Consider the following 25,252-nt stretch of genomic DNA (forward strand, 5'->3'; position numbering starts at 1 on the left):
GCCTCCTGCTTGCTCCAGCTCTGTGGCTGCCGGCGCCATCTTGGTTGTGGTTAATTTGCATATAGTTGCTCTGATTGGCTGGGGGGCGTGGCTTGGGCTTAGCGAAGGTATGGTCAATTAGCGTCTTTGTCTTTATTAGTGTAGATACCTGCTTCATAAGGTTTTCAAGTGGGTTTAATGAGATAATGTATGTAAACCATTTAGCAAAATGCTTGGTACAGAGTCAGTGCTTATTAAAACATACCTATTATTATAATTTGTTTAACCTCTCAAGCTAGAAACTGCTTCATCAACCTTTTATTTCCCTAAGTTCTTTCATTTAAGCAGTTAACCAAATTCTGCTCAGTTTACTTCAATTATTTTTTCAATTTAGCCTCTTCTCTTAATCCTCCTCATAACCCACAATAAGAAATACATTTAATATTTTTATTATGTTCATTTGCAAATATTTGAAACAAAATTTTATGAAATAATTTTATTATTTGTAATGCATTCTGATTTTTTTGTTTTGTTCTGTATTATTAAAACTTTTAAAAAGCTGTGCCCTGGCTGGTGTGGCTCATTAGGTTGGCGCATCATTCGGTGCACCAAAGGGTCCAGGGTTCAATTCCTAGTCAAGGCACATACCCAGGAGGCAACCGCTTGATGTTTCCCTCTCTCTCTCTCTCTCTCTCTCTCTCTCTCTCTCTCTCTCTTTCTCTCTCTCCCTCCTCTCTCCTTACCTTCCTCTCTTCCCCCTTCTCTCCTTCGTCTCCCTTCTCCCTCTTAAAAAAATCAATAAAAATGTATCCTTAGGTGAGGATTAAAATAATAATAAATAAAAGCTTGTCACAGCTATTAAAACTGATTTCAAAACAGTTTGAAAAACACTCGTCTAGAATTTTGCAATTTGCAAAATTGGACTAGTACTGAACTGGATTATGTTCAAGTGTAAATTTTCAATGAAATAGAAAACAGATGAAGTGACTTGGACTTGGAGCTTATTTCAACTGCACTTTCTCTTTTTTCTTCATTAGTTCTATATAATTACCTATTCTCAATCTGGTTTTGCTACTGAAGGTGGAAATGTTTAGTTGTGCTTTTTCTACTTATAGAATGAGATTACTCAGCAGTTGGTGTGACAGAAAATCCTCAACCACTTCTTATGTGTATTGTTTTCCTTAGGACAGAAATGAATATACATAGATTTTAAAGTTGTTAGCATAATTCTCAAAGAGAGACCTGAAAAAAACGTTCTTATTATAGAAATTTTAAAATATATTTAGAAGAAGAAAGAATAGTGTAATGAATCTCCATTACCTAAATCAGTGATGACAAACCTTTTGAGCTCGGCGTGTCAGCATTTTGAAAAACCCTAACTTAACTCTGATGCCGTGTCACATATAGAAATTTTTTGATATTTGCAACCATAGTAAAACAAAGACTTACATTTTTGATATTTATTTTATTTATTTAAATGCCATTTAACAAAGAAAAATCAAGTTCGTGTGTCACCTCTAACACGCGTGTCATAGGTTAGCCATCACTGACCTAAATTCTAAATTCAACTTCAGTAAGTATCAACATTATGTTAATTCCAGAAGGGAATTTTAACAAAGAACTTTTAAGGCACACATAATTTCCTTTCTTAATACAGATAGATGATCTGCTTTTCAGAAGAGGTCTGTCAGCGTTAGTATACCTTGCTTTAGTACTCACAATCCACTCATTTTATTTGATACTTGCAAGAAGAGTAAATAATTATATGATGCAAGTGAGCAGTGATGGGGTAGGGTGAATTTTCCTGGGGGTTACATAGAACTCTAAGCCCTGGCCGTCTTACTTCAAATATTTCAACAGCCTCATATGCCAGCCTCCCTACTACTCACTCAGTACCATGTACCTTGCTGCCATTTGACTGATCCTTTTTCTTTTTTTAATATATTTTATTGATTTTTTTACAGAGAGGAAGGGAGAGGGATAGAGAGTTAGAAACATCAATGAGAGAGAAACATCGATCAGCTGCCTCCTGCACACTCCCTACTGGGGATGTGCCCGCAACCAAGGTACATGCCCTGACCGGAATCGAACTTGGGACCCTTGAGTCTGCAGGCTGACACTCTATCCACTGAGCCAAACCGGTTAGGGCAGTTGTCGGCAAACTGCGGCTCGTGAGCCACATGCGGCTCTTTGGCCCCTTGAGTCTGGCTCTTCCACAAAATACCTACTTCTGCGCATGGGCCACGAAGTTTCGATCGCACTGTACGTGTGCGCCCACATGTGGTATTTTGTGGATGAGCCACACTCAAGGGGCCAAAGAGCCGCATGTGGCTCGCGAGCTGCAGTTTGCCGACCACTGGCTTAGGGCTTGATTGATCTTTTAAAAATGACTTGGGGCAAGTAGAAGCTCATTACCTGTGTCCTCTGTTGAAAATCTTCTATTCTTTTTTCCCTACCTATAGAATAAAATTCCAAACCATAGATTTTTTCATTCATGTTCTTGCTCCAGCCTACCTTTCTAGCTTTCTCATCCACTGTCTGTCTCTTCTCTGCAACATTCAGCTTATTATTCCTATAAAATATTCAGTCCTTTTAGCACTGATACTTATTTTCAAGATCCAATTTAAATTTCATCTATGGATGAAAGAAGTATATAGTTCCTTTTATTGTGTGTGTTGTGTGTGTGTGTGTGTGTGTGTTGCCAAAGCAATGGTTATATCTCACTCTTCTTAATTTCCTAAACACTTCTTTGGTACCCATACATGGTAGGCATCCAATGATGGTTTATTGAATGAATGTATGAGTACTTTTAGAATTTTAGAATCTAATTCCAACACAGACTCTCCAGAAGAGTTCATTAAAGTTATATTTTCATTTTGTTTTGTGTGTGTGTGTCATTTTTTCCCACCCCTCCTTTGGGGAGTTTTGTTAAAATTTCCAGAGAGAACCCAAATTCAATAGCCTTTTCCTTAGGGGAAGCATACTCTGGTAAACTAGTGTAGATTATCCATCTTCAACATTTCTGTAATAAAGGTAAGTAAAATCTACTGTTAGTATACTTAATTTTTTGCTGTTGTTGAAAAATATAGTTTAATGGGTCTATAAAGCAAAATAAAATGGAATAAATTTGTGCTTATAATAGACTTGACCAATTTTTTATATATTTCAGCTCATGGAATGCTGTGTAAATGCCCTGGTGACGTCCTTTAAAGAAACTATCTTAGCAGAGTGCCAAGGCATGATCAAGCGAAATGAAACTGAAAGTAGGTAAAATATCACTTAAAGTTCTCATTATTTTTTAAGAGGATATCTTTGAGACAGATCACTTTTAATGAATTGCTCTTAAATCACTCTTTTATACATAAGTATATTTGTTGAAGTAAACTGTGCTTAAAGAAAATGATAAAATATTTAGCACAGTTAGAAGCACTGTGAAGAAGATTATACACTTGTATGTTAAGCATTCCCCCCCCCTTAGGTATCAGTACATGCACAAATGCACATGTGTGTATTTATTCTTCGAAATATGTGTGTGTGTGTGTGTGTGTGTGTGTGTTTTAATCCTTACCCGAGGATATTTTTCCCATTGATTTTTTTAGAGAGAGTGGAAGGGAGGAAGAGCTGGGAGAGAGAAAAAGAAAGAAACATCGATATAAGAGGGACACATTGATTGGTTGCCTCCCACATGTGCCCCGACAGGGACCTTGGATGAGCCTGCAACTAAGGTACGTGCCTTTAGCTAGGAATCAAACCTGCAACCCTACAGTCCCAGGGCCAGCACTCTAACCGCTGAGCCAAACCAGCCAGGGCAGGACTCTGTTTTTAAAGGCTAATTTAAATAGTAAACATATGGTACAGGATAGAACTAGGTATCTGACTTTTGTGTGGAACCTTGCAGCAAATATTTTTAGAAACTAATAAAACACTCCGTGTTAATATTCATCCCTCTCCCAAAAAATTTTACAATTTAAGATTTCAGAAGTGTTTTTTTAATTACTTGAATGTTTTCTTAATAAAGATGTATTTGAGTGGCAAGTACATTACAACCAAAAAGAATACAGTGTAAATGATCCATATTCCCTACTACCCAGAGAACCACTTTTGACATTTTGATGTATTCCTCTCCAGACTTTAATATGTATAATTGCAAGGTCCCATTTAATCTCTAGTTGCATTAAAGTATGTCTTTCAATTCACTTAAGTTCATACACTTTATGGAAGTAATAAAAGCAAGCTGCTCAATGGCTTAAATGAAATATTTGAATTTCTGTATGCCAGACTAAGTAGAGTTATATCTAATCCATTTTGGACTCCCTCCAAAAGGATTTATTTAGTAGTAAGCAATCTGTGAAGTAAGATTTTTGTGAAGGTCAGTTAAATGGTATAACATGAGAAAATGCTTTTGAACACTGAAAAAATCTTTATGAATACAGGTGTATATTATCACTAATAAACTTTTATTTTATAATCATTACTCTGAACAATCTGATGAGATGATTTTTTTTACCCTTTAGTGATATGGTAGTGTATTTAATATTATATCTACTTCATAAAATGTGCTACTGTTCTGTATAAACTGTTGTACTTCTTAGAATAAAATATTCCATGCATTGACAGTCAAATGACCCACTTTTTAAAAGAGTTGGGTTTTACAGTATGTGCTCATTTTTCATTAGTTTTTTTTAATAACTTTTTGTCAGACTGACAAGATGGATGAGGAATTTATAGTACTTTACTATGACAACTCCTGAACTAATTGTACCCACAAAAATATTACCAACTTCAAACTAATATTTCTCCAAACTCTTACTGTCATAGGTGTTCTACACCAGTGGTCAGCAAACTGCGGCTCGTGAGCCACATGTGGTTCACGAGCCACAGTTGCCGGCCACTGTTCTACACCCATCATACAATCAAAGAGAAAACTTATTCTGATGGTTGCAATGATTACATGTGTGTGTTCTATCCTTTCAGAATTACACTTAATGTTTTCATTGATGGACAAAGTTCCTAATGGGATAGAGCCAATGTTGAAAGACTTGGAGGAACATATCATTAGTGCTGGCCTTGCAGATATGGTAGCAGCTGCTGAAACTATTACTACTGTAAGTTTTCCTCAATGGCAATGACTGGTGTATATCAAGTTTATTTTTTTTTAATGGAGATTTGGGTATTTAAAATAGTAATTGATTGGAAACCAGTGATGTTGGAACCCATTTATTTTAATGAAATTTTTTTCCAGGAAATTTCCCAAATTTTAAGGCTATCGTGTTTTATTAAAATTACTAGAGGCCCGGTGCATGAAATTCGTGCATGGGGGCGGTCCCCTCAGCCCAGCCTGCACCCTCTCCAATCCGGGATCCTTCTCACAATCCTGGACTGCTGGCTCCTAATTGCTCACCTGCCTGCCTGCCTGGTCGCCCCTAACTGCCTACCCCCTGCCAGCCTGATCACCCCTCACTGCCTCTGTGTGCCGGCCTAATCACCCCTAACTGCCCCCGCTGCCGGCCAGGTCACCTCCAACTGCCCCCCCTGCCGGCCTGGTCGCCCCCAACAGTCCCTCCTGCCGGCCTGGTCATCCCCAACCGCCCCCCCCTGCCAGCCTGGTCGCCCCTCACGGCCCCTCCACCAGCCTGGTCACCCCACACAGCCTGCTGTTCAGTCTTTTGGTCATCCCTCACTAACCCCCCTGCCGGCCTGGTTGCCCCATGCAGCCTGCTTGTTCATCGTTTGGTCATCCCTCGGGCCAGCCCTGGGTGGCTGGGCAGCTGCCATCTTGTGGCTGTGGGCGCCACCATCTTTGAGGGCGTGGCAGTCATTTAGCATATTCCCTCCTTATTGGCTGTGGGTGCCACCATCTTTGAGGGTGGGCCAGTCAATTAGCATATTCCCTCCTTATTGGCTGTGGGCGCCGCCATCTTTGTGATGACATGAGGGTCAATTAGCAGAGTCCCTCTTTATTAGATAGGATGTATATATTTTCTCACTTTTTTGTATTCTTTTCTTTTTAAAAACTCAGTTGACTATAAAACGTTTTATTTTTAGGACTCTGAAAAATATGTTGAGCAGTTACTTACACTATTTAATAGATTTAGTAAACTCGTCAAAGAAGCTTTTCAAGATGATCCCCGATTTCTTACTGCAAGAGATAAGGTATATATTCCTATATATTAACACTACTGTCATTACTTACTTTTTATTTAGATTTGGAAAGATACATTGGTTACTGAATAAAAGCAAAGTACAGAAAAGAATATCATATAATCCTGTTTATGGAAAACTGAAAGGATATGCATTTTATACTTAGTTTGCCTATAACATGTCATAGTTTATTTTATTAGAAACTAAAAACCTAGGAACTGAGATTTTTCATCTGTTGAGGGCAACCATGTTTATAATATTTGGGTTGTTGTACGTTTTTGTAAGCATTGGCTATACTTGTGAATTAGAATTTAGCCAGAAACTTGCTCTTCCTCATTTTCCCAAGAATGTTTTTTCTGGTTTTTAGTATTATTGAAATATTAAATTAAACGGCCTGCAAAGGCTTCTTTGAGGTGACATTTGAATCAAGATTGAGGCTGATTAGAATGAGTCATGTGTCTGTCTGAGGGAAGAGTGTTCCAGCTGGAGCAAAGTCTGTACGGCAGGAATATACAGTCATGTTCCAGGAACATAGAAGAAAGACGTCAATTTGGCCAGAGTGGATTGAATGAGGGAGAGAATAGTAGAAAATAAAGTCAAAGAGGTAACAGGAACTCAGGGCATGTAAGACTCTGTGGACCATGGCTTTTACTCTGAGTAGGGTTTGGAAAGTCATTGAAAGCTTTTGAACAGAATGACAGGACCTGACTTACATTTTAACAGGATCACCTGGCTGCTGAATAGACTGAAGGGGGGCAAGAGAAGAAGCAAGAATATCAGTTAAGAACCTATTTAAGTAATTCAATTAAATAATGGTAGAAGCTTGGTCCAGAACAATATTGGGTACAGGTAGTCAAAAGTGGTTGAATTCTGATTACATAATGAAAATAGACTCTGCAGGATTTGGTAATGAATCAGATATGGAGTGTGACAGAAAGAGATCATTCCAGGATGCCACTCAGATTTCTGTTCTGGTCAATTAGATGCTTGCTGAGATGGGGAAGACTGGAAGAAGTATGTTAGGGAGAGATGGTTGCAGAGAGATTAGGAATTCAGTTCTAGACAAGTTAACTTTGAAATGTTTATTAAACATCCATTTAGCAGTGTCAAGTTTGGACTTTAAGGGAGGGAGTGGGCCTGAAAAAAATCAATTTGGGAGCTTCAGCATATAGGTGGTATTAAAGCACTGACACTACTGTGATCACTAACGTAGTAAGTCAGGACAGAAAAGAGATCCAAAAACTGGCCTGGTGCATTCTAGATTTAGTTAGCAGAAAGATGAGGAACCATCTTTCCTCATGAAAGGAGAATGGGTGGAACGACCAGGAGAGTGTGGTGTGCTAGAAAACAAGTGGAAAAAGCACTTTCATGAAGAGGGCATGCTCTACGCCTTTAAAATGCTCCTGACAGGTCAAATAAGATGGGGATTACCCATTATCTTCAGCAACAGGGAGGTAGTGAGTGACTCTGACAGAACGAATGGGTGGAGTACTGGTGTGAAAGTGTGCTTGGAATGGTTTCCAATAAGAATGGCAGTAGAGAAATTGTAGAAAGGGAGTTAGTTCCTCCAGGAGGTTAGCTTCAAAGAGAGAAATGGGACAATAGCTGAAGGTGGACAAAGCCAACAGAGAATGTTTAAGATTTAAAAAATAATAATGTGTTTGTATGCTGAAGGTACAGAAACAGTGGAGAAGGGAAAAGTTGGTGATGCAAGAGAAATGGGAGGGAACTCTGATTATTAGTTTTCTCAGTGAAATAGGAAGCTACATTGTCAGCCAAGAGTGTACATGGAGGAGGAAATACTGGAAGTTTGATGAGAAAAGAGATAATATGAAAAGGTTTTCCGGGATAATTTGTGGACAAGAGAAAATGGTATGGCTATCAGGCAGAATTAAGACCCCAGGAACTTGAAGATAATGACAATCATAAAATAACAAAGAGAATGATGCTGAAGTCATTTACTTTAAAAATTCTATCAGGCCAGATACACCATTAAAAATAAAACTAATTTATATTTTTATGTATTTTTGGAATTGTAACTACTTATCTAACTATATTTTAAATATCAAAAAGAATTTTTATATTTTATTTTAAATTATTATTTGCAGGCATATAAAGCAGTTGTTAATGATGCTACCATATTTAAACTTGAATTACCTTTGAAGCAGAAAGGGTAAGTTTTTTTTAAATCATATGTTTGAAATTCATAAATTTTTTGGAGTGTCATATATGTTATTGAGTATGCAAAGTGCCCTATTTTTCTAATTTTATTAGGTTTGTTTTTTGTTTCATTTTTTTTTTTACTTTATGATTTGTGCAACATTTGATTATTAAAAACTCTGCCTCAATTTTTAATTGTGTATTAAGTTATCTCCTTTTATGACCAAAAAATGTTAATTGATCTGTCATTTATAGGATGAATATACCTGTGCTAAATACTATTATAGAAAAATCAGAAAGTCAGAATGTAATGAAATAGCAATAAATCTGAGCTAGTTATAGTAACTTCAGAGTAGTGCTAAGTAGCACTAAAGGTCAATTGGAAATATATTTTGATGTAATTTCTAGCTGAGAATTGCTATTTTAAACAAATTTCACACTTAATGCTAAAACATTTTATTTATTTATTTATTTATTTTTAACATTTTATTTGAGAAAGAGAAAGAAACATGGATATGAGAGAGATACATTGATCGGTTGCCTCCATACATGCCCTGACCGAGGATCAAACCTGAAACTTAGGTATGTGCCCTGACTGGGAGTCAAACCCATGATCTTCAGGTGCACAAAACAACATTCAACCAACTGAACCACACTAGCCAGGGCTGTTTGCAGTTTTTTTAAATGGATGATAGTAGCTACCAAGCATATCACTTTGGAATTTAGGTTACATTGGAAAGAAACATTTCAGAGAGTGAAGGAACAGTTTTATGTTAACACATTAGTAATGAAAAGTTTTAAATGATAACTTATAAATATGCATGGATTTACACAATGCAATATACAGGTAATGTATTACAGAATTGTACATTTGGAAGCATAATTTTATTATGCAATGTCATTCCAATAAATTTATTTAAAAATAATTTTAATTCAAAAGTATTTTATCAAGTATATAAATAAAATCCTTTAAAGATCATTGGCACCCGGCCGGTGTAGTTCAGTAGTTGAGCATTGACCCAGGAACCAAGAGGTCACAAGTTTGATTCCCAATCAGGGAACATGCCTGGGTTGCAGGCTTGATCCTCAGTAGGGGGCATGCAGCCAATTGATAATGTTTCTCATCTCATCAATGTTTCTATCTCTCAATTCTTCTCCCTTCCTCTCTCTCTAAAAATCAATAAAAACATTTTATTTTTAAATTTTCTTTATTGATTAAGGTATTCCATATGTGTCCTTATCCCTCCCCATTGCCCCCCCCCCCCCCACCAATAAAAACATACTTTAAAAAATAATAATAGCCTTAGCCAATTTGGCTCAGTGGATAGAGCATCGGCCTGTGGACCAAAGGGTCCCATGTTCGATTCCGGTCAAGGGCATTGGTTGCAGGATCCTCCTCTGCCCAGTCAGGGTTCGTGCAGGAGGCACCCAATCTATGATTTCTCTCACATCGATGTTTCTCTCTGTCTTTCCCTCTCTCTTCCACTCTCCCTGAGAATCAATGGAAAAATGTCCTCAAGTGAGGATTCACAAAAAAGTAAAATAAAACAAATAATAAATAAATATATGTATCATTGGCAAGGCCACTACTAGAATGAGGCAAAGAGGCACCTAGGGTATAAAATTTAAGGTCTAGCAGGTCTAGCTCTCCGAGAACCTAAGAGTGTGTGCCTCCTTAAATTGTGCACCCAAGGTGTCTTCTTGCTCACCCAAGTCCCAATCCTGATCACTGGTGTAATTCAACATAAGAAATTTGTGAAAAATTGGCTTTAGAAGAAATATTTGCAGATATCAATTATTTTTTATTAATTGGTTTTAATTTATTTTTTAGGGTAGGATTAAAAACTCAACCTGAATCAAAATGCCCTGAGCTGCTTGCCAATTACTGTGACATGTTGCTAAGAAAAACGCCATTAAGCAAAAAATTAACTTCTGAAGAAATTGAAGCAAAGCTTAAAGAAGTGGTACATAAATTTTTTTAATTTCAAAGATTTTAATGACCAGACTTTGATTTTGTAGTTTACTTATAAGACTTTCTGTGATAGCATCAATTTTTTTTAAATGTATATTTATAAGAAACTAATATGAAATTTTATAGTGCAAGATCTTTATAGGACAATGTTTTTTCTTCCTGAAAATTTTTATTCTATAACTTCTAGAAAGGGAAATAGCATTTAATTCTTCTCTTTATTGATTATTTTTAGGCAGTTAAATTCTAGCACTTATTAAAGGTCAAAACATGGCGGGGGGAAGAAGGGAATGGTGCTGATGGTGATAGAATGATTGTTGAGACGGAGTTTTTCACCTCTTTCTTTTTGTGTGAGTCCAAAATAGGTAACTAGGGATGAGCGAGTTAAATAAGCAATTTATTGTTTTCATTTTTATTTTTTTCCTGGTTGTTAGTGTCATGTAATATAAGCCCAGGAAAATAAGAAGTAATAATAAACAAAAAGGCCTAGAGAGAAGATTAGTGTCAGAAACAAGTGAAGAAGATATGCAAAAGAGAAAATTGGGAAGAACCATTGCTTTTTATGTAAAGTTTTATTACATTTATATAAAATTTGAAAAATTGATGTTTGTAGGAATTAAAAAGTTATTTGGTTATTGTCTCAAATTTGCTAACTTGTAAAGTAGTGTATCAGAGATGGGCAATTTAGTAGGCCCCTCTCTCTCTATATTCTTATGAATTTCTGAATTTTGAAAATTGAAAGATATAGGAAGTTCTAAATGAGAGAGATTTACATATGAATTGACAGTAACCTTGTTTTCTGTACAGCTCTTGGTACTCAAATACGTACAAAACAAAGATGTTTTTATGAGATATCACAAAGCTCATTTGACACGACGTCTTATATTGGACATCTCTGCTGATAGTGAAATTGAAGAGAATATGGTCGAGTGGCTAAGAGTAAGTGAATTTCAAAATATTTGGTTTTCTTAATATAACACATGGTTCATAGGTGGGGTTAAGTAACACATTTTTGTGATATCTTCAGTGTCGAAGAAATAGGGAATATTTTATAAGCATATAGCATCAATTAGATAAAATAATGTGATATCTAATAATGTTATTATTTAATAAAGAATTTTAGTGAAGCACCTTTACTCATTTGAACTGACCTTATTAAATAGGCCACAGAACAGATCATTTCATTTTTAAGATGTTTTTCATACTAAATACTTCTGTATATCAAAAAGAGCCAATAGGTAAAAGATGATGGCTTATTTAGGGTAATCATTGCTGATTGTGACTGAATTCCCCTATCAAAATATTTTGTCTGTTCCTCCCAGTTCATTTTAATGGAATTTGAGTTACATTAAAATGTGTTTTTCATTTATACATATGGTATTATATACTGTATTATATTGATATATAATAATAAAATTATATATAATAATTATCTTTATTATACATAAATATTTTATGTCTTTCATTTATATATATTTCAAATTGCAGATTTATAGATAAATCTGCTTTGTAGTGTGGGATAATAAAAATTATTGTGCAAACTGAGACTATGCAAAGTGATCTTAATATTAAGTCAGTGGAAAAAATATTTTGTGACTGACTTCAGAAATTTTTGTCAATACATTAAAAGCTCTTACTATATATAAATATGTAGGAAAAATGAAAAATTAGCAAAATCAATATTTATTTAGTACACTGTAATTTAAAATAAACTTTCAGTGTTGTATTTGTGAAAAAACTTTAGTTATGAGTAAATATGCATTACTCATATTTAACACATAGTGGTAACTGAAAGTTGAACTGTGTTATTGGTGTCCTGGAGTTATTTATTATACTGAGTAACTGAAATTCATGCGTATTGGAATTGTGCAAAGAAAGCCAGGATTGCCTGTACTATCTTATTTACTTTCTAAGAATTGCATTTAGTAGGTAGTAGACTATAAACATTGTAATAAGTGAGAGGAAGGGTATTATTTAATGCTTCTGTCTTTGGTTTTCATAGGAGGTTGGTATGCCAGCAGACTACGTAAACAAGCTTGCTAGAATGTTTCAGGACATAAAAGTATCTGAAGATTTGAATCAAGCTTTTAAGGAAATGCACAAAAATAATAAATTGGCTTTGCCAGGTATTTTTTTATAATTTTGTATATGTTACATATTTTTTAAACTTTTTTTTTACAAGAAATATCTTTGTTTTCCAGTAAATTAAAAATAAACACTGGCAGTAATAGATACAAGGATGTTGCAAAGATCACATTCCTTAGACATCCTGTAAAATAGAGTCTATATTTGCTAATCCTTATTTTAGAAACAAGAGTACACTTTTTATTTAAAAAAATACGTTTTTATTGCTCTCAGAGTGGAAGGGAGAGGGAGGGATAGATAGAAACATCAATGATGAGAATCATTGACTGGCTGCCTCCTGCACACCCCCTACTGGGGATTAAGCCCACATCCCAAGCATGTACCCTGACCAGGATTCAAACTGTGACCTCCTGTTCATGGGTGAATGGTCAATTACTGAGCCACCCGGGCGGGTCAACAAGTATACACTTTTAAAATCTTTAGTCCTGTTTATTTTCACCAAAGCTTACCCTGTATGTAATGTACATGCTTATTTATTCTGAATTTTATCGACTGTCAAAATTTACTTTATATTTTTCTGATATTTTTGTCTATAGCTGATTCAGTAAATATAAAAATTTTGAATGCCGGTGCTTGGTCAAGAAGCTCTGAGAAAGTCTTTGTCTCACTTCCTACTGAACTGGAGGATTTGATACCTGAAGTAGAAGAATTCTATAAAAAAAATCATAGTGGTAGAAAATTACATTGGCATCATCTCATGTCAAATGGAATTGTAAGTAAATGTGTTAGTTAAGATATTGGTTTGACTGAAAGTGTCAGGACTCCAAATAAGAGTTGCTTAAACAAGATAGGTTTGCTTCTCACATATAAAAGTCTGAGCAGGAGTAGTAGATCTCTTCCATGAACTTGTTAGGGACATAGGCTTCTAATTGTATCCCTTCCTTAAGATATTGCCTTTTGTCTGCAGAATTCAATATGATCCTTACTTGTCTTTCAGCACAACAGAAAGATGAGGGTATATGTTCATTTAAGGGCAACTTCTAGAAGTTTCCCCCATCATTTCCACTTGTATCTCATAGGCCAGAACTCAGTCATATAGCTGCATTTTGTTCCAGGGAAAGCTGGGAGATAAGCCTTTATTCTGGGCAGTCATTGAGGTCTGTTAACTATCTTAATGCCATGTAAGACAGTAAAGAATGGATGTTGGAAGGCAGCTACCAGTGTTATCCATATGTAATCTCACGTAAGAGATACATCTATAGTAGATAGATGGTAATCATTATGAAAAGATTCTTAGTTTTAACTAATTGTATTATCTGTTATGTTATAGATAACATTTAAGAATGAAGTAGGTCAATATGATTTGGAGGTAACAACGTTTCAGCTGGCTGTGTTGTTTGCATGGAACCAAAGACCCAGAGAGAAAATCAGCTTTGAAAATCTAAAACTTGCAACTGAACTCCCTGATGCTGAGCTTAGAAGGACTTTATGGGTTTGTTTTTTATTTTTAAAATTTTATCCTGTCAAATAGCAGAAAAATGTGTTGATTTGCTTATAATAAATTTATGAATTCATAACAATTTCAAATGAGTTTTAACCAAGAAAAATACATTTTAATGACGTATTTATGGAAAAAAAGAAATGGAAAATAAACAAGTTACTGAAATGGAGAAAGGCAGAAAAAGGAGAGAACGATTGCGTTGGTAGTTAAATAGTATCTGTGAGGAGTGTGACCAAAGATTTCGTTATGAGAATGTGTTCAAAGATCTATGACCAAAAATCTAAGAATTAGACAACTTTGGTTTTTTGTGGCCTTATAAAATATACTCATTAGCCTCCTGCTCATAACTACATTTTATCCCTACTCCATAGACATCTTAAAAGTTCCAAAATAAATTATTACCTAGAGAGAAACAGCTGGTATATAACTGGCAAGTGGTGTTTGCTGTGGGTCATGTATGACCAGTCCCTCTAGTTTCTTGATGTATTGTAAAGGGAACATGTATTGCTTCCTCATAACCAACTCTTTTCTCCTCATTCTCTCTGTTCTCATTATGCATTTACATTATTATATTCACAGAGGTACCAAATAAAAGGTTGAATTATATAATCTTTTCTCACCTCTATTGGGCATGGTGGAGAATTGATCTTAGTACTGTTCATAGGTGCTAATTGTTTTCTCTTTATTTATAGTCTTTAGTAGCTTTCCCAAAGCTCAAACGGCAAGTTTTATTGTACGAACCTCAAGTCAACTCACCCAAAGACTTTACCGAAGGTACCCTCTTCTCAGTGAACCAGGAGTTCAGTTTAATGTAAGGTTTATGTTGGTTGATCTAAAACAAAAATACCTTGTTTGAATTTTGGTATTTAAAACACACCCGTATACTCTTCATCATTCTAGAGCAGCGATTTTCAACCTTTTTCATCTCATGGCACACATAAACTACTAAAATTTTGCAGCATACCAAAAATATATTATTGCCAATCTGACAAAAAAAAAGTATAATTTTGATTTATTCACATCAGATAGCTATTGTTGTGTTGTAGTCATTTTTTATTTGACAGTCTAAGGGAAAAGAGGTCAGTGCCCCTGACTAAATAGTCAGGTACAGTATTGTATATTTTTAAAATTCTTGTGGCACACTAGTTGAAAAACCTGCTGCTCTAGAATATGCCAGTGAGCTGTTTATTAAACATTAATGAACTAGAGATGTTTATTTCTTTTTTTAATTTAAAGTATTTATTGTTTAAAGTATTACGTATGTCTCCTTTTCCCCTACTGATCTCTCCCCGGCCGCTCCCACCCCCCAGCACATGTCCTCACCCCACTACTGTCTGTGTCCATGGAGATATTTATTTCTTTACATATTTTTCATGGATACATTTTTGTGTCTGACATTATACTGTATTGCTTTTCATCTTTAAAGTAAATCATATTTTTTCATTTTAAAGCAGCTTTATGCACACAAAGCATTTTTTTTTTCCTTAAGATTCAGTTAGGCTCTGGCTGGGTAGTTCAGTTGGTTAGAGCATCGTCCCAATATGTCAACGTTGCAGGTTCCATCCCCGGTCAGGACACATACAAGAATCAGCCAATTAATGCATGCATAAATAAGTGAATCAGCCAATGAATGCATACATAAATAAGTGGAACAACAAATCTCTCTCTCTCTCCCTCTCCCTCTCCCTCTCCCTCTCCTTCTCCTTCCTCCCTCTCGCCTTCTCTTTCTCTCTCTCCTTTCCTCCTTCCCTACTTATCCCCTTCCCCCCCTCTCTCCTTTCCTCTCTCTCTGAAATCAGTCAATACATAAAAGTTTTTCAAAACTTACAGTTAGAAGGTAATGCTGGCCCAGCCGGCATGGCTCAGTAGTTGAGCATGTACCTATGAACCAGGAGGTCACGGTTCGATTCCTGGTCAGGACATGTGCCTGGATTGCAGGCTCAATCCCCAGTAGGGGGCATGCAGGAGGCAGCCCATCAATGATTCTTTCTCATTGTTGATGTTTGTATCTCCCTCTCTGAAATTAAATATATATATATGTATATATGTGTGTGTGTGTGTGTGTGTGTATGTATGTATGTATGTATATGTATATAAGCTAATGCTGAATTACAACATATATATCTTCAAGTATCTAATCGCATTCATGGCAATGTAAATTATATTCACTTTGTTATTACAAGGAGTGTAATCACCTATATTTTATTAATGGAGTCTTTATTGTGTTTGAGTGAAATCATAGAGTTTATTTTAGGAAAAGCTATGTATGTTGGTTATTTGTTACTTGTCCTTTAAATAATTCTGGATATTAATTTTTAAAATATATCTAACTCTTTTCTCTCAGACCTTGTTGTTATAATATGATGTTTACAAGGCCTCTCACTGTAAAATAATTTGATTCAATGTTTTTTATAGAAAAAATGCAAAAGTTCAGAAAAGGGGTAAAATCAACTTGATTGGACGCTTGCAGCTCACTACAGAAAGAATGAGAGAAGAAGAGAATGAAGGAATAGTTCAACTACGAATACTAAGAACCCAGGTTTGTAATATTAAGATAGAATGTCTAAATTTTTTTAAACTTTGGCATTTTGATGTTGTTGTTTAATTCTTCAAACATTTTTTTTACATTTAAAAGCATGTAGGTATTCAACCTTTTTGTAAGGAAGACCTAATTTTCATTTTTTTCTTTTTTTGACCTAATTTTCATTTTACGAGAATTTAAAAACTGTACTGAGATGTTGTCTGTCTGCCCTGGCCAATGTTGCTCAGTAGTTAGAGCATTGGCTTGGGCACCAAAGGGTCTTGGGTTCGATTCAAGGGCATGTGCCTAGGTTGCAGGTTTGATCCCCAGTATGTGCCTCGCTTTCTCTCTCTCTCTTTCTTTTTTCCTCTCTCCCCCTCTTTCCCTCCCCTCCACTCTATCTAAAAGCAATGGGAAAATATCCTTAGGTGAGGATTAACAAAAGGAAAAGAAAAAAAAGAGATGTCTGTATGGTAGATTCTGTAGGTTGTGCCAACCCTTGGTTTTAGGTTCTGTCTTCATTTGACCACACCTGATTAAATGTATCTCAGCAAGAAATTACAATTTGGGGATTGATATATTTACATTTTTATTTGACTTCTAATTCCATTGAAATATGAAATTAGGGAACATTTTTAAAAACATTTTAAAGCTAGGGTTATGATACCTTCTGAACATAATAAAGAATACCTATTACAAGCTATTATACGACCATTGTAACTTTAGAAATAGATCTATTAAAACCAACTATGCCACTTTTACAATTTTTATTTAGTATTATTTGAAACTACTGGCCAATGCAATGAGAAAAGGTTAATTTTTTTTTATTGATTAAGGTATTACATATGTGTCCTTATCCCACCCATTGCCCCCCCACCCCACCCCCACTCATGCCCTCACCCCCCTGGTGTCTGTGACCATTGGTTAGGCTTATATGCATGCATACAAGTCCTTTGGTTGATCTCTTCCCCTTACCCCCGCCCTCTCCTACCTTCCCTTTGAGGTTTGAGGAAGGTAAAATTTTTTGTTACTTAGAGATCATATAATATGATAAAGGAGTAAAGATGAATAAATAAAAATTGCATTTCTATTTATCAATAAACAAATTTTAAAACAAGAGGTAAAGTAAAGAAGAAATCATAAAATTCATAGGTATTTCTTTAAAAAGTAGTGTTTAGGTTCTTATATGAAGAGAGTGGACCTTTACTGAGATTGAAAAGAAAATATGAATAAAGAGATCATGCTCTTTTTGTTACTAAAAGTTTTTAGTGGAGTATAATTTACATATAACAGAATGTGCCTTTCAAAGTATAGTTTCCAGTGAGTTTTCATAAATGTATATACCTGTATGACCATCATCTCAATTAAAATACAGAACATTTTGCCCAGCTGGTGTGGCTCAGTTGGATGAACATCGTTCCATAAACCAGGAGGTCTCATTTCAATTCCCAGTTGGGGCACACGCCCAGGTTGCGGGCTCAATCCCAGTGAGGGGCGTGTGGGAGGCAGCGGATCAATGTTTCTCACATATTGATGTTTCTATCTCTGTCTTCCTCTCCCTTCCTCTCTCTGAAATCAATAAAACATATTTTTAAAAACAACAACAAAAAAACCCAAAACATTTCTATCACTCCAGTAATTTCACCATATCTCCCATCCAGCCACTGTCCCCCCTTCCAACCCACTTGATTCCTATCACCATTGCTTAGTTTTGCCTGTTCTAGTTCTTCATAAAAATTAAATCAGACGGTATATGTACTCTTTGTCTCTGGCTGCCTTTGCTCAACATGAAATACCATATTCCTTAATGATAAGGCTGAATAACTTAATGAGTCAGTTTTTCCCATATTAGTAGCAAGTTTACCAAATTTCATACAAAATTCAACCAAGAATACTTTTGGAATTTTATATATTGATTCTCAGTTTTATCAGAATAATGTGCTTGAAACCTTAAAAAAATAATAGGGTGATGATGGTGAGCTTGCCTTGCCAAATATTAAAACTTATTAAAATATCTACAAAATGCCCTAGCCAGTTTGTTCAGTGGTTAGAGCATCAGCCCTTGGACTGATGGGTCCTAGGTTCGATTTTGGTCAAGAGCATGTACCTCGGTTGCAGGCTTGATCCCTGGCCCCCATTGAGGCGCATGCAGGAAGCAACCAATTTCGATGTTTCTCTGTCTCTCCCTCTCCCTTCCACTCTCTCTGAAAATCAATGGAGCCCTAGCTAGTTTGGCTCAGTGGATAGAGCGTCGGCCTACAAACTGAAGGGTCCCGGGTTCAATTCTGGTCCAGGGCACATGCCCAGATTGCAGGGGGCATGCAGGAAGCAGCTTATCAATGATTCTCATCATTGATGTTTCTATCTCTCCTCCCTTCTTCTCTGAAATCAATAAAAATATATATTTTTTTAAATCAATGGAAAAATATATCCGCAGGTGAGGGTTAACAAAAAATATCTACAAAAATATGACAAGCAGATTACTTGAGGAAAATAACTCAGAAGTAAGTCTCCTATATAAGTACAGACAAACTTTACAATAAAGGAAATAATTTTCATGGCCAATGAAACGGGAATGGATTATTCAAGAAAAAGTTTTGGGAAATTTTACTTTTTGGAGGAAAAATTATGATATATTCCTAGTTTATGGGTGACACCAGGATAGGTAAATTTCAGATGGATTAGAGTTGAGAGTATAATGGGATGGCAGGTATAGTCATACTATTAGATGTGCAGAGAAAATGGGGGTTTTTTGTTTTGTCTTAAACTGATCCAGAGTTGTGCCCAGTCTAGTAACCTAAGCTGTTCCTTTAGGTCATGCTGAGCCTTTCTTATTTCTCCCTGGTCCGATTCCACCCATTTGCATTATTTGCTATTTTCACAGATGGCATCTGGATGTATTGAGGGTGAAAGGAATTCATTTGGCCTTGTAGTGACAGTGAAGGGGTTGTCATATTTATAACTTGTGACAGTGTCCTGGGTTCTTGCTCATGGCAGCTATGGAGTGCTTTCTCTGTCAGATGAGAATTTGCTATCTACTGCTGATATCTGTAGCAGAGGAACTATGATTTATTCTTTTTGCAGTTGGTAAGGACCACATAGCCACTTCCCTGCTCTCACTGCCATCCTCTGCTCTCACTGAGCTCTTGAGCTCTCTGAGACTAGGCCACATCTTCAGTGTGGCCCGTGGCCTACATGGCACATTGTCAGATCATCCGCTGCTGCAGGATCACTCTCTCCTGCCCTGTGGCAGGTTCATTAACTCTAAACTCTGCGTCATGTGGGAATGGAGAGAGATTCAGGAGTGCAGATTATTTCCATCGTATCGTACCACTCTTCTAGTGACCTCCAGCATAGTAAATGGGGACCAGCCACTGGCCGGTGTGGCTCAGTCAGTTGTGTGTTGTCCCATGCACTTACAGGTTGCCCATTCGATTCCTGGTCAGGGCACCTGCCCAGGTTTTAGGCTCAGTCCCCAGTAGGGGATGTGCAGGAGGCAGCCAGTCGATGTTTTGCTCTCACATCGATGTTTCTCTGTCCTGCTCCGTTCCTCTCTCTCTAAAAATAACTTTTTAAAATATTTTTTAAAATATATTTTTATTGATTTCAGTTTTCATCTTACCTTCTTTATCACAACCACCATCTTACCACTCCAAATTCAGAAGGGAGAAATTGGGACATTTACAGTTGTTCTCCTCCTCCCTGGTTTCTGTAATCCTCAAATGCTTAAAGGGACAGACTTTCCCTCTTCCTTCTTTCTGTGTGGACCCTTGGCATAAACCCCTGTGATCAGGAGCCTGGCCTCTGGATATATTGAGAATGGGAAGAAGTCACTTGATCTCCAAGTAACAGTGTAGGAATTAAACCATCAAGGAAAATATTGAATAAATTGACATAGATAAAAATGCTTACTCCTGAAGAAATTGAAAAAGATTTAGTTGAATCGGTACAAATTGAAGATAGTATTTATAACAAATACGATTTATTAATCTGATAAATATATAAATCATAGTAATTATTGATGTCTTAAAACAGACACCAACTAGCCTCTCTTACTACATAAAGAAATAAGTGAATGCAAGGGGAGAAGTGTGTGTAAGGGTTTTGTTGAATCTTAATTGATTTTTAAAAAAATACTTTTATTGATTTCAGAGAGGAAGGGAGAGGGAGAGATAAAAACACCAATGATGAGAAAGAATCATTGATCAGCTGCCTCCTCACACCCCACACTTGGGATCAAGCTCACAACCCAGACATGTACCCTGACCAGGAATTGAACCGTGACCTCCTGGTTCATGGGTCAACATTCAACTACTGAGCCTCGCCAGCCGGGCTCTTAATTAATTTTTAACACAATACTGGATTATATACATATTGTGCTCACAGGTAATATAAATTTTTAACATGTACATAGTGTGGAAAAAGGAATGAAAGGAATTGGCTAAAACATTAGTCTGGTCTTCTTTCAGCAGAGAGAGAATAGATAATTTTGCTTTTCCTTGTTTTCCAAATTCTCTATAATCAGATTATCTTTTACAGTGAGCAAAAAAAAGATACTGATCTCAATGTTAATCTCCTAGTGTAGTGATTTTCAACCTTTTTTATCTCATTACACACACAAACTAATTAGTAAATTTTTGCAACACACCAAAAAGTTTATTTTATACCGATCTGACAAAAAAAAAATAAGTATAATTTTGACTGACTTACAAAAAATAGTAATAATAATAATTACCTACCCTTTTTGTTCCAAAGTGTCTTTTAAAAAAAGTAAGTGCCTGTACTTTTACATAAGGATTTCTAGGCACAACCTTATTATGCAACGTGACAAATAGGATGCAACTCTGTTATGTGACTTATATACTTATGGCTCAAGACAGGGCATACACACCACATGGCTGTTGTTAATTTGACAGTCTAAGAGAAAAGAGGTCGGTGCCCCTGCTAAATAAATAGTATTGCATGTTTTAAAAATTCTTGTGGCGTACCGTGGCACACTGGTTGAAAATCGATGTCTTAGTGATTATTTATCATTTGGATAGATGTTGGATAGAAGATAATATATATAAAAAGTCATTTTTTGTTTTCCTTTACTTAAAATAATCTAACTATTCTCTTTCATTTTTATTTTTTGTTTTAGGAGGCTATCATACAAATAATGAAGATGAGAAAGAAAATTAGTAATGCTCAGCTGCAGACTGAATTAGTAGAAATTTTGAAAAACATGTTCTTGCCACAAAAGAAAATGATAAAAGAGCAAATAGAATGGCTAATAGAGCACAAATACATCAGAAGAGATGAATCTGATATCAACACTTTCATTTATATGGCATAATTTTGAACATCATGGACAACATTAAGAACTCAAATTTTGGAGTGCTTGGGCAGAAAGTTGCAACAGTTTGTGCTGAAGGTTTATTTGGACTTTGATTACATAAATATTAAAATCTCTGCCTTACCTAACAAAACAACTATATTTTGCCAACCACATTAGTTAGCATGATGGCATTCCCTTCATGTCACACACTCTTTAACAGCATGCTCTTTTGTGGGAGACACTTGCATTCATGAAGAGCCCTTTATGAACTTTTAAAAGGAAATTTGACTTATACCCACCAGAAGAAATACAGTTGGGAAGGGTGAGGGTGGGATTCTTACTGCTTTTTTTCTCCTTTTTCCTCTCTTACAAAAATGTACTTGCACAAGGAAGGATCTTCAGATATTTGTGCACTGAAAAATGCTGTTATGTGTTGTTTTTAAAATGCAATTAAAACTAGAAATAGCACTCTTGGTTTCTTTTGGTCAAAAGAGTGAGCTGGTCTACACAACATTGGGAGAGGGCAGATGTAGGTGAGGAGATAAGTATTTAATAAGTATCAAATTATTTGTTCAACACTGCTTCAGTATAATAACTGGATTTTAATGGTGACCTAAGAATGGTATTAAATTTTTCCAACTTACAAATGTTGGCTTTCTTTAATCAAGAGACTGCTGTTTTAGTTGTTTGTTTTTTAATGATAAGGAGTATTTTTTATTTTATATGGCTGGAGAGCTTGTTTTGGAAAAGTGAAGCTTATATTGTTTCTTCAGTTGTTTGAAACATGTATGGAGATAGATTGGTCATTTTGATTGCAGAGTCAAAATAGCAAAGTTAAGTGTTTTTTCTAATACACTTAATATATCTATACCTAATATTTGTTATTCCATTATCCAAATTCATTAAAAACAAGGCAGAAATCTCCAGCTCTCATATAATGCAGTTATATAATTGATCCCTTAATCTGTAGCATAGAAATATTTTGGTATTTTAGTCTCTTGATTAGGGATGTATAGCCTCAGGTTTCCTGATAGGAAGACATTCTGCTTTAAACAAGTAATAAGTACCAGTTACCTACGAGGAAGAGAGAAACCACAACATAGGAAAGACCTGAAAAGCATAAGTAAAAGTGTTGCAATCTTAATATGAACAGTAAACTTGCCAAATACATGTACATATATATTTATATATTTGAAAAATAAACATTTTTTAAATGTTCAGAAGGCAACTCTTACCTTGTTCCTCTTAGTCAATCCAAAGTAGCAACTTACGAGTTGCTGGTAACTGAATATCCAGAGGAGTGAAGATTTCGTACTTGAGGACATGAGCAACTTAGAAAGAGAAGAACTCCCCATTGGGAAAGTATGGCTCAACGTGGATTTTTATTCATTATGATACACGTTTCAAATTTTCTTGCAAATTGTTTTACTTCTTGTTTGATATTGAGTAAAATTTTTAACATACGATTTTGAAGTCAGTCCGATATGGTGTGCTGGAGCATTGAAGGCTCACAGCATTATCACAGCGTGATTACAGGAGCATTTCACGGAATCTGCCCAACCCCAAGAGGCTTTGCGAGCTGCCTGATGAAGGAAAGCTGATTTAAAACACTTAAGGTTTTGCTGATTATAGTCAAATGCCTGTTCTGAAACTCATAGGAAATTGGAATTTTGTTTCTAATTTTAAATCTTATACATGAGTTCTAAGATAGCATATGTCAATTATTAGACCAAGTCTATTGTGAAGAATTAATTTAGTGCTCATCATTTTCTCTAATTAAATGACTGCTAACAATGGAAAATTCTTTAAGAATTGTAATAAATGTGGTCCTTATGTTTAGCAAATAGTTTGCTCTTGGCATATTTGCTTATCCAATACAAGAATGCCAAAGGAAGGAAATATTACAGGCCATTTTTCAAAGTCGAAGATTTATTGTTTTAAATTATAATTGTTCTCAGAACTTTTTTGTAACTTCTAATCATTTTAGTGATTTAATTTAAGAGTGAGAGCCATGATGTTTTGATTTAATAAAGGCAAATTTAATGCAAAAGTGGGTAACTCATAGCAAACTTTTCTATTAAATTTTATAAATTTTTAATAGCTAATTATGTCCTAACTGTATTTTGGGGAATAGAACAGCAGTAAATACTGTAGACTCACAGCTTTCATCATTTTTTTTTGTTATGTATACAAAAGTTTAACTACTTTTTGGTATTTATGAAAACCATTCAGTTGACAAGGTGCCTATACCATTACTGAATTTTCTTTAAATATGTTTTGACAATAGATTTGCTAATTTAAATAAAAAGAATCTGAAGAACAAGAACAATTTACCAGCAATTTGCTAAATACATAATCACAGTTGTATCTGTATCAGGTCCCTTTTCTATAATGTGCACTTAAAATTAGTGCTATCTGAGCAGGAATGAAACCTGACATAGTTAAGGGAAAAAATATATACCTTTTTTTTCCCCATGACTAGTATGGCAATAGGACTCTTCACAGGTTAATTTAAGCTTCAAACATTCATCTTCTAACTTAGAGATGGAGCCATCTCAGAAATGTTAACCTTTGTTACCATCCCATTGCCAGAGTAAATAGATGTGAAAAAAACTTACAAAGTAAAATATAGAACAATTTTAATACTTACGAGATAAATATTAAACCATTACTGTTTCGATGATTTAATGAAGATCTTGAAATACATTCTGAAGTCTTCCAATTTTTACATTTATTGGAGGGGGTCTCAGCATTCTGTCAACCTATTTAAGTATCTTACTCTTACTTTGTGCATAAGTGTTGAAATTTCCAAAAATGAAATGTTAGCTTCTTATTTTTACTTCCTATTAAATTCAATGCAAAATATGACCGTGGTTTAAAAGTATTATGCATTATTTGCAGTAGGATTTCATTAGCCCTGCTCAAAGGGCAAATTTAAAAAATACATTTTGGGTGAAAGATTTGCTAGTTTTCCAGAAAGATTTGCTATCATAAACTCAAGCTGGTTTTTCTATTTTCATGTAAACGACTGGAATGCTATCTTACACACTTCCAAGGTCATGTTTGTGAAATAAACATTACATGAAAGCTTTCCTGTCATCTACACTATCTGTGTCGCCTGGAGTGTTGAACAAATTTGAGTTCCTAAGTTGTAACCTATCCGTATATGGTATGTACGATTTTGAATGTGTGCCACTACATACTGAGGTGATAACGCTGTACAATTTTAAATAGTAGCAGTTTCTGTATGCAGTAGGCTGGAATATTTTGATGAACTGCTTAATTTTTGGATTTTATTTTTTAAGTTGTATAATTTATTTTCTTGCAAAATAAAAATGTAATATAAAAGCTTTCACCTACCCAGAAAATGTTGATGTTCTACTGTAAAATAGTTTCTGAGTTTAAAATTTTATAATAGGTATATTTATGTATTTCATGGAGAAATAGTAAGTCTCAGCCAGCCTTAGGAATCAGAAATATGAAGAGGAACCCACTTTTTTTTTAGATTTCAAATTCTAGTTCAGAATGAAAGCTATCAGGAATGCAGTTTTTCCGTTGATGCTAGCATATGGTCCTCAT

At 35.4% G+C, this 25,252-nt stretch overlaps 1 protein-coding gene across 3 annotated transcripts in view; it reads left to right on the plus strand.

Annotated features, from left to right (window-relative positions):
• The window catches only part of CUL5 (cullin 5), a 94,689-nt gene extending 69,668 nt beyond the window's left edge, over nucleotides 1-25,021 (plus strand). For 2 of the 3 annotated variants that reach the window (XM_006103555.3, XM_023744835.1), the window contains exons 8-19: nucleotides 3,149-3,242; nucleotides 4,954-5,084; nucleotides 6,025-6,132; nucleotides 8,229-8,293; nucleotides 10,112-10,244; nucleotides 11,057-11,188; nucleotides 12,252-12,375; nucleotides 12,931-13,106; nucleotides 13,665-13,826; nucleotides 14,528-14,646; nucleotides 16,251-16,374; nucleotides 21,497-25,021. In XM_006103555.3, the coding sequence (XP_006103617.1) occupies nucleotides 3,149-3,242; nucleotides 4,954-5,084; nucleotides 6,025-6,132; nucleotides 8,229-8,293; nucleotides 10,112-10,244; nucleotides 11,057-11,188; nucleotides 12,252-12,375; nucleotides 12,931-13,106; nucleotides 13,665-13,826; nucleotides 14,528-14,646; nucleotides 16,251-16,374; nucleotides 21,497-21,691 (1,563 nt within the window). In that variant the 3' untranslated portion in view covers nucleotides 21,692-25,021. The remainder of the gene's footprint in view (nucleotides 1-3,148; nucleotides 3,243-4,953; nucleotides 5,085-6,024; nucleotides 6,133-8,228; nucleotides 8,294-10,111; nucleotides 10,245-11,056; nucleotides 11,189-12,251; nucleotides 12,376-12,930; nucleotides 13,107-13,664; nucleotides 13,827-14,527; nucleotides 14,647-16,250; nucleotides 16,375-21,496) is intronic. The other variant, XR_002826459.1, reaches the window with a different exon arrangement.
• The last annotated feature ends 231 nt before the right edge of the window (nucleotides 25,022-25,252 follow it).

This window comes from Myotis lucifugus, unplaced genomic scaffold, assembly GCF_000147115.1.
Source record: "Myotis lucifugus unplaced genomic scaffold, Myoluc2.0 scaffold_491, whole genome shotgun sequence".
NCBI classification, from domain to species: Eukaryota; Metazoa; Chordata; class Mammalia; order Chiroptera; family Vespertilionidae; genus Myotis; species Myotis lucifugus.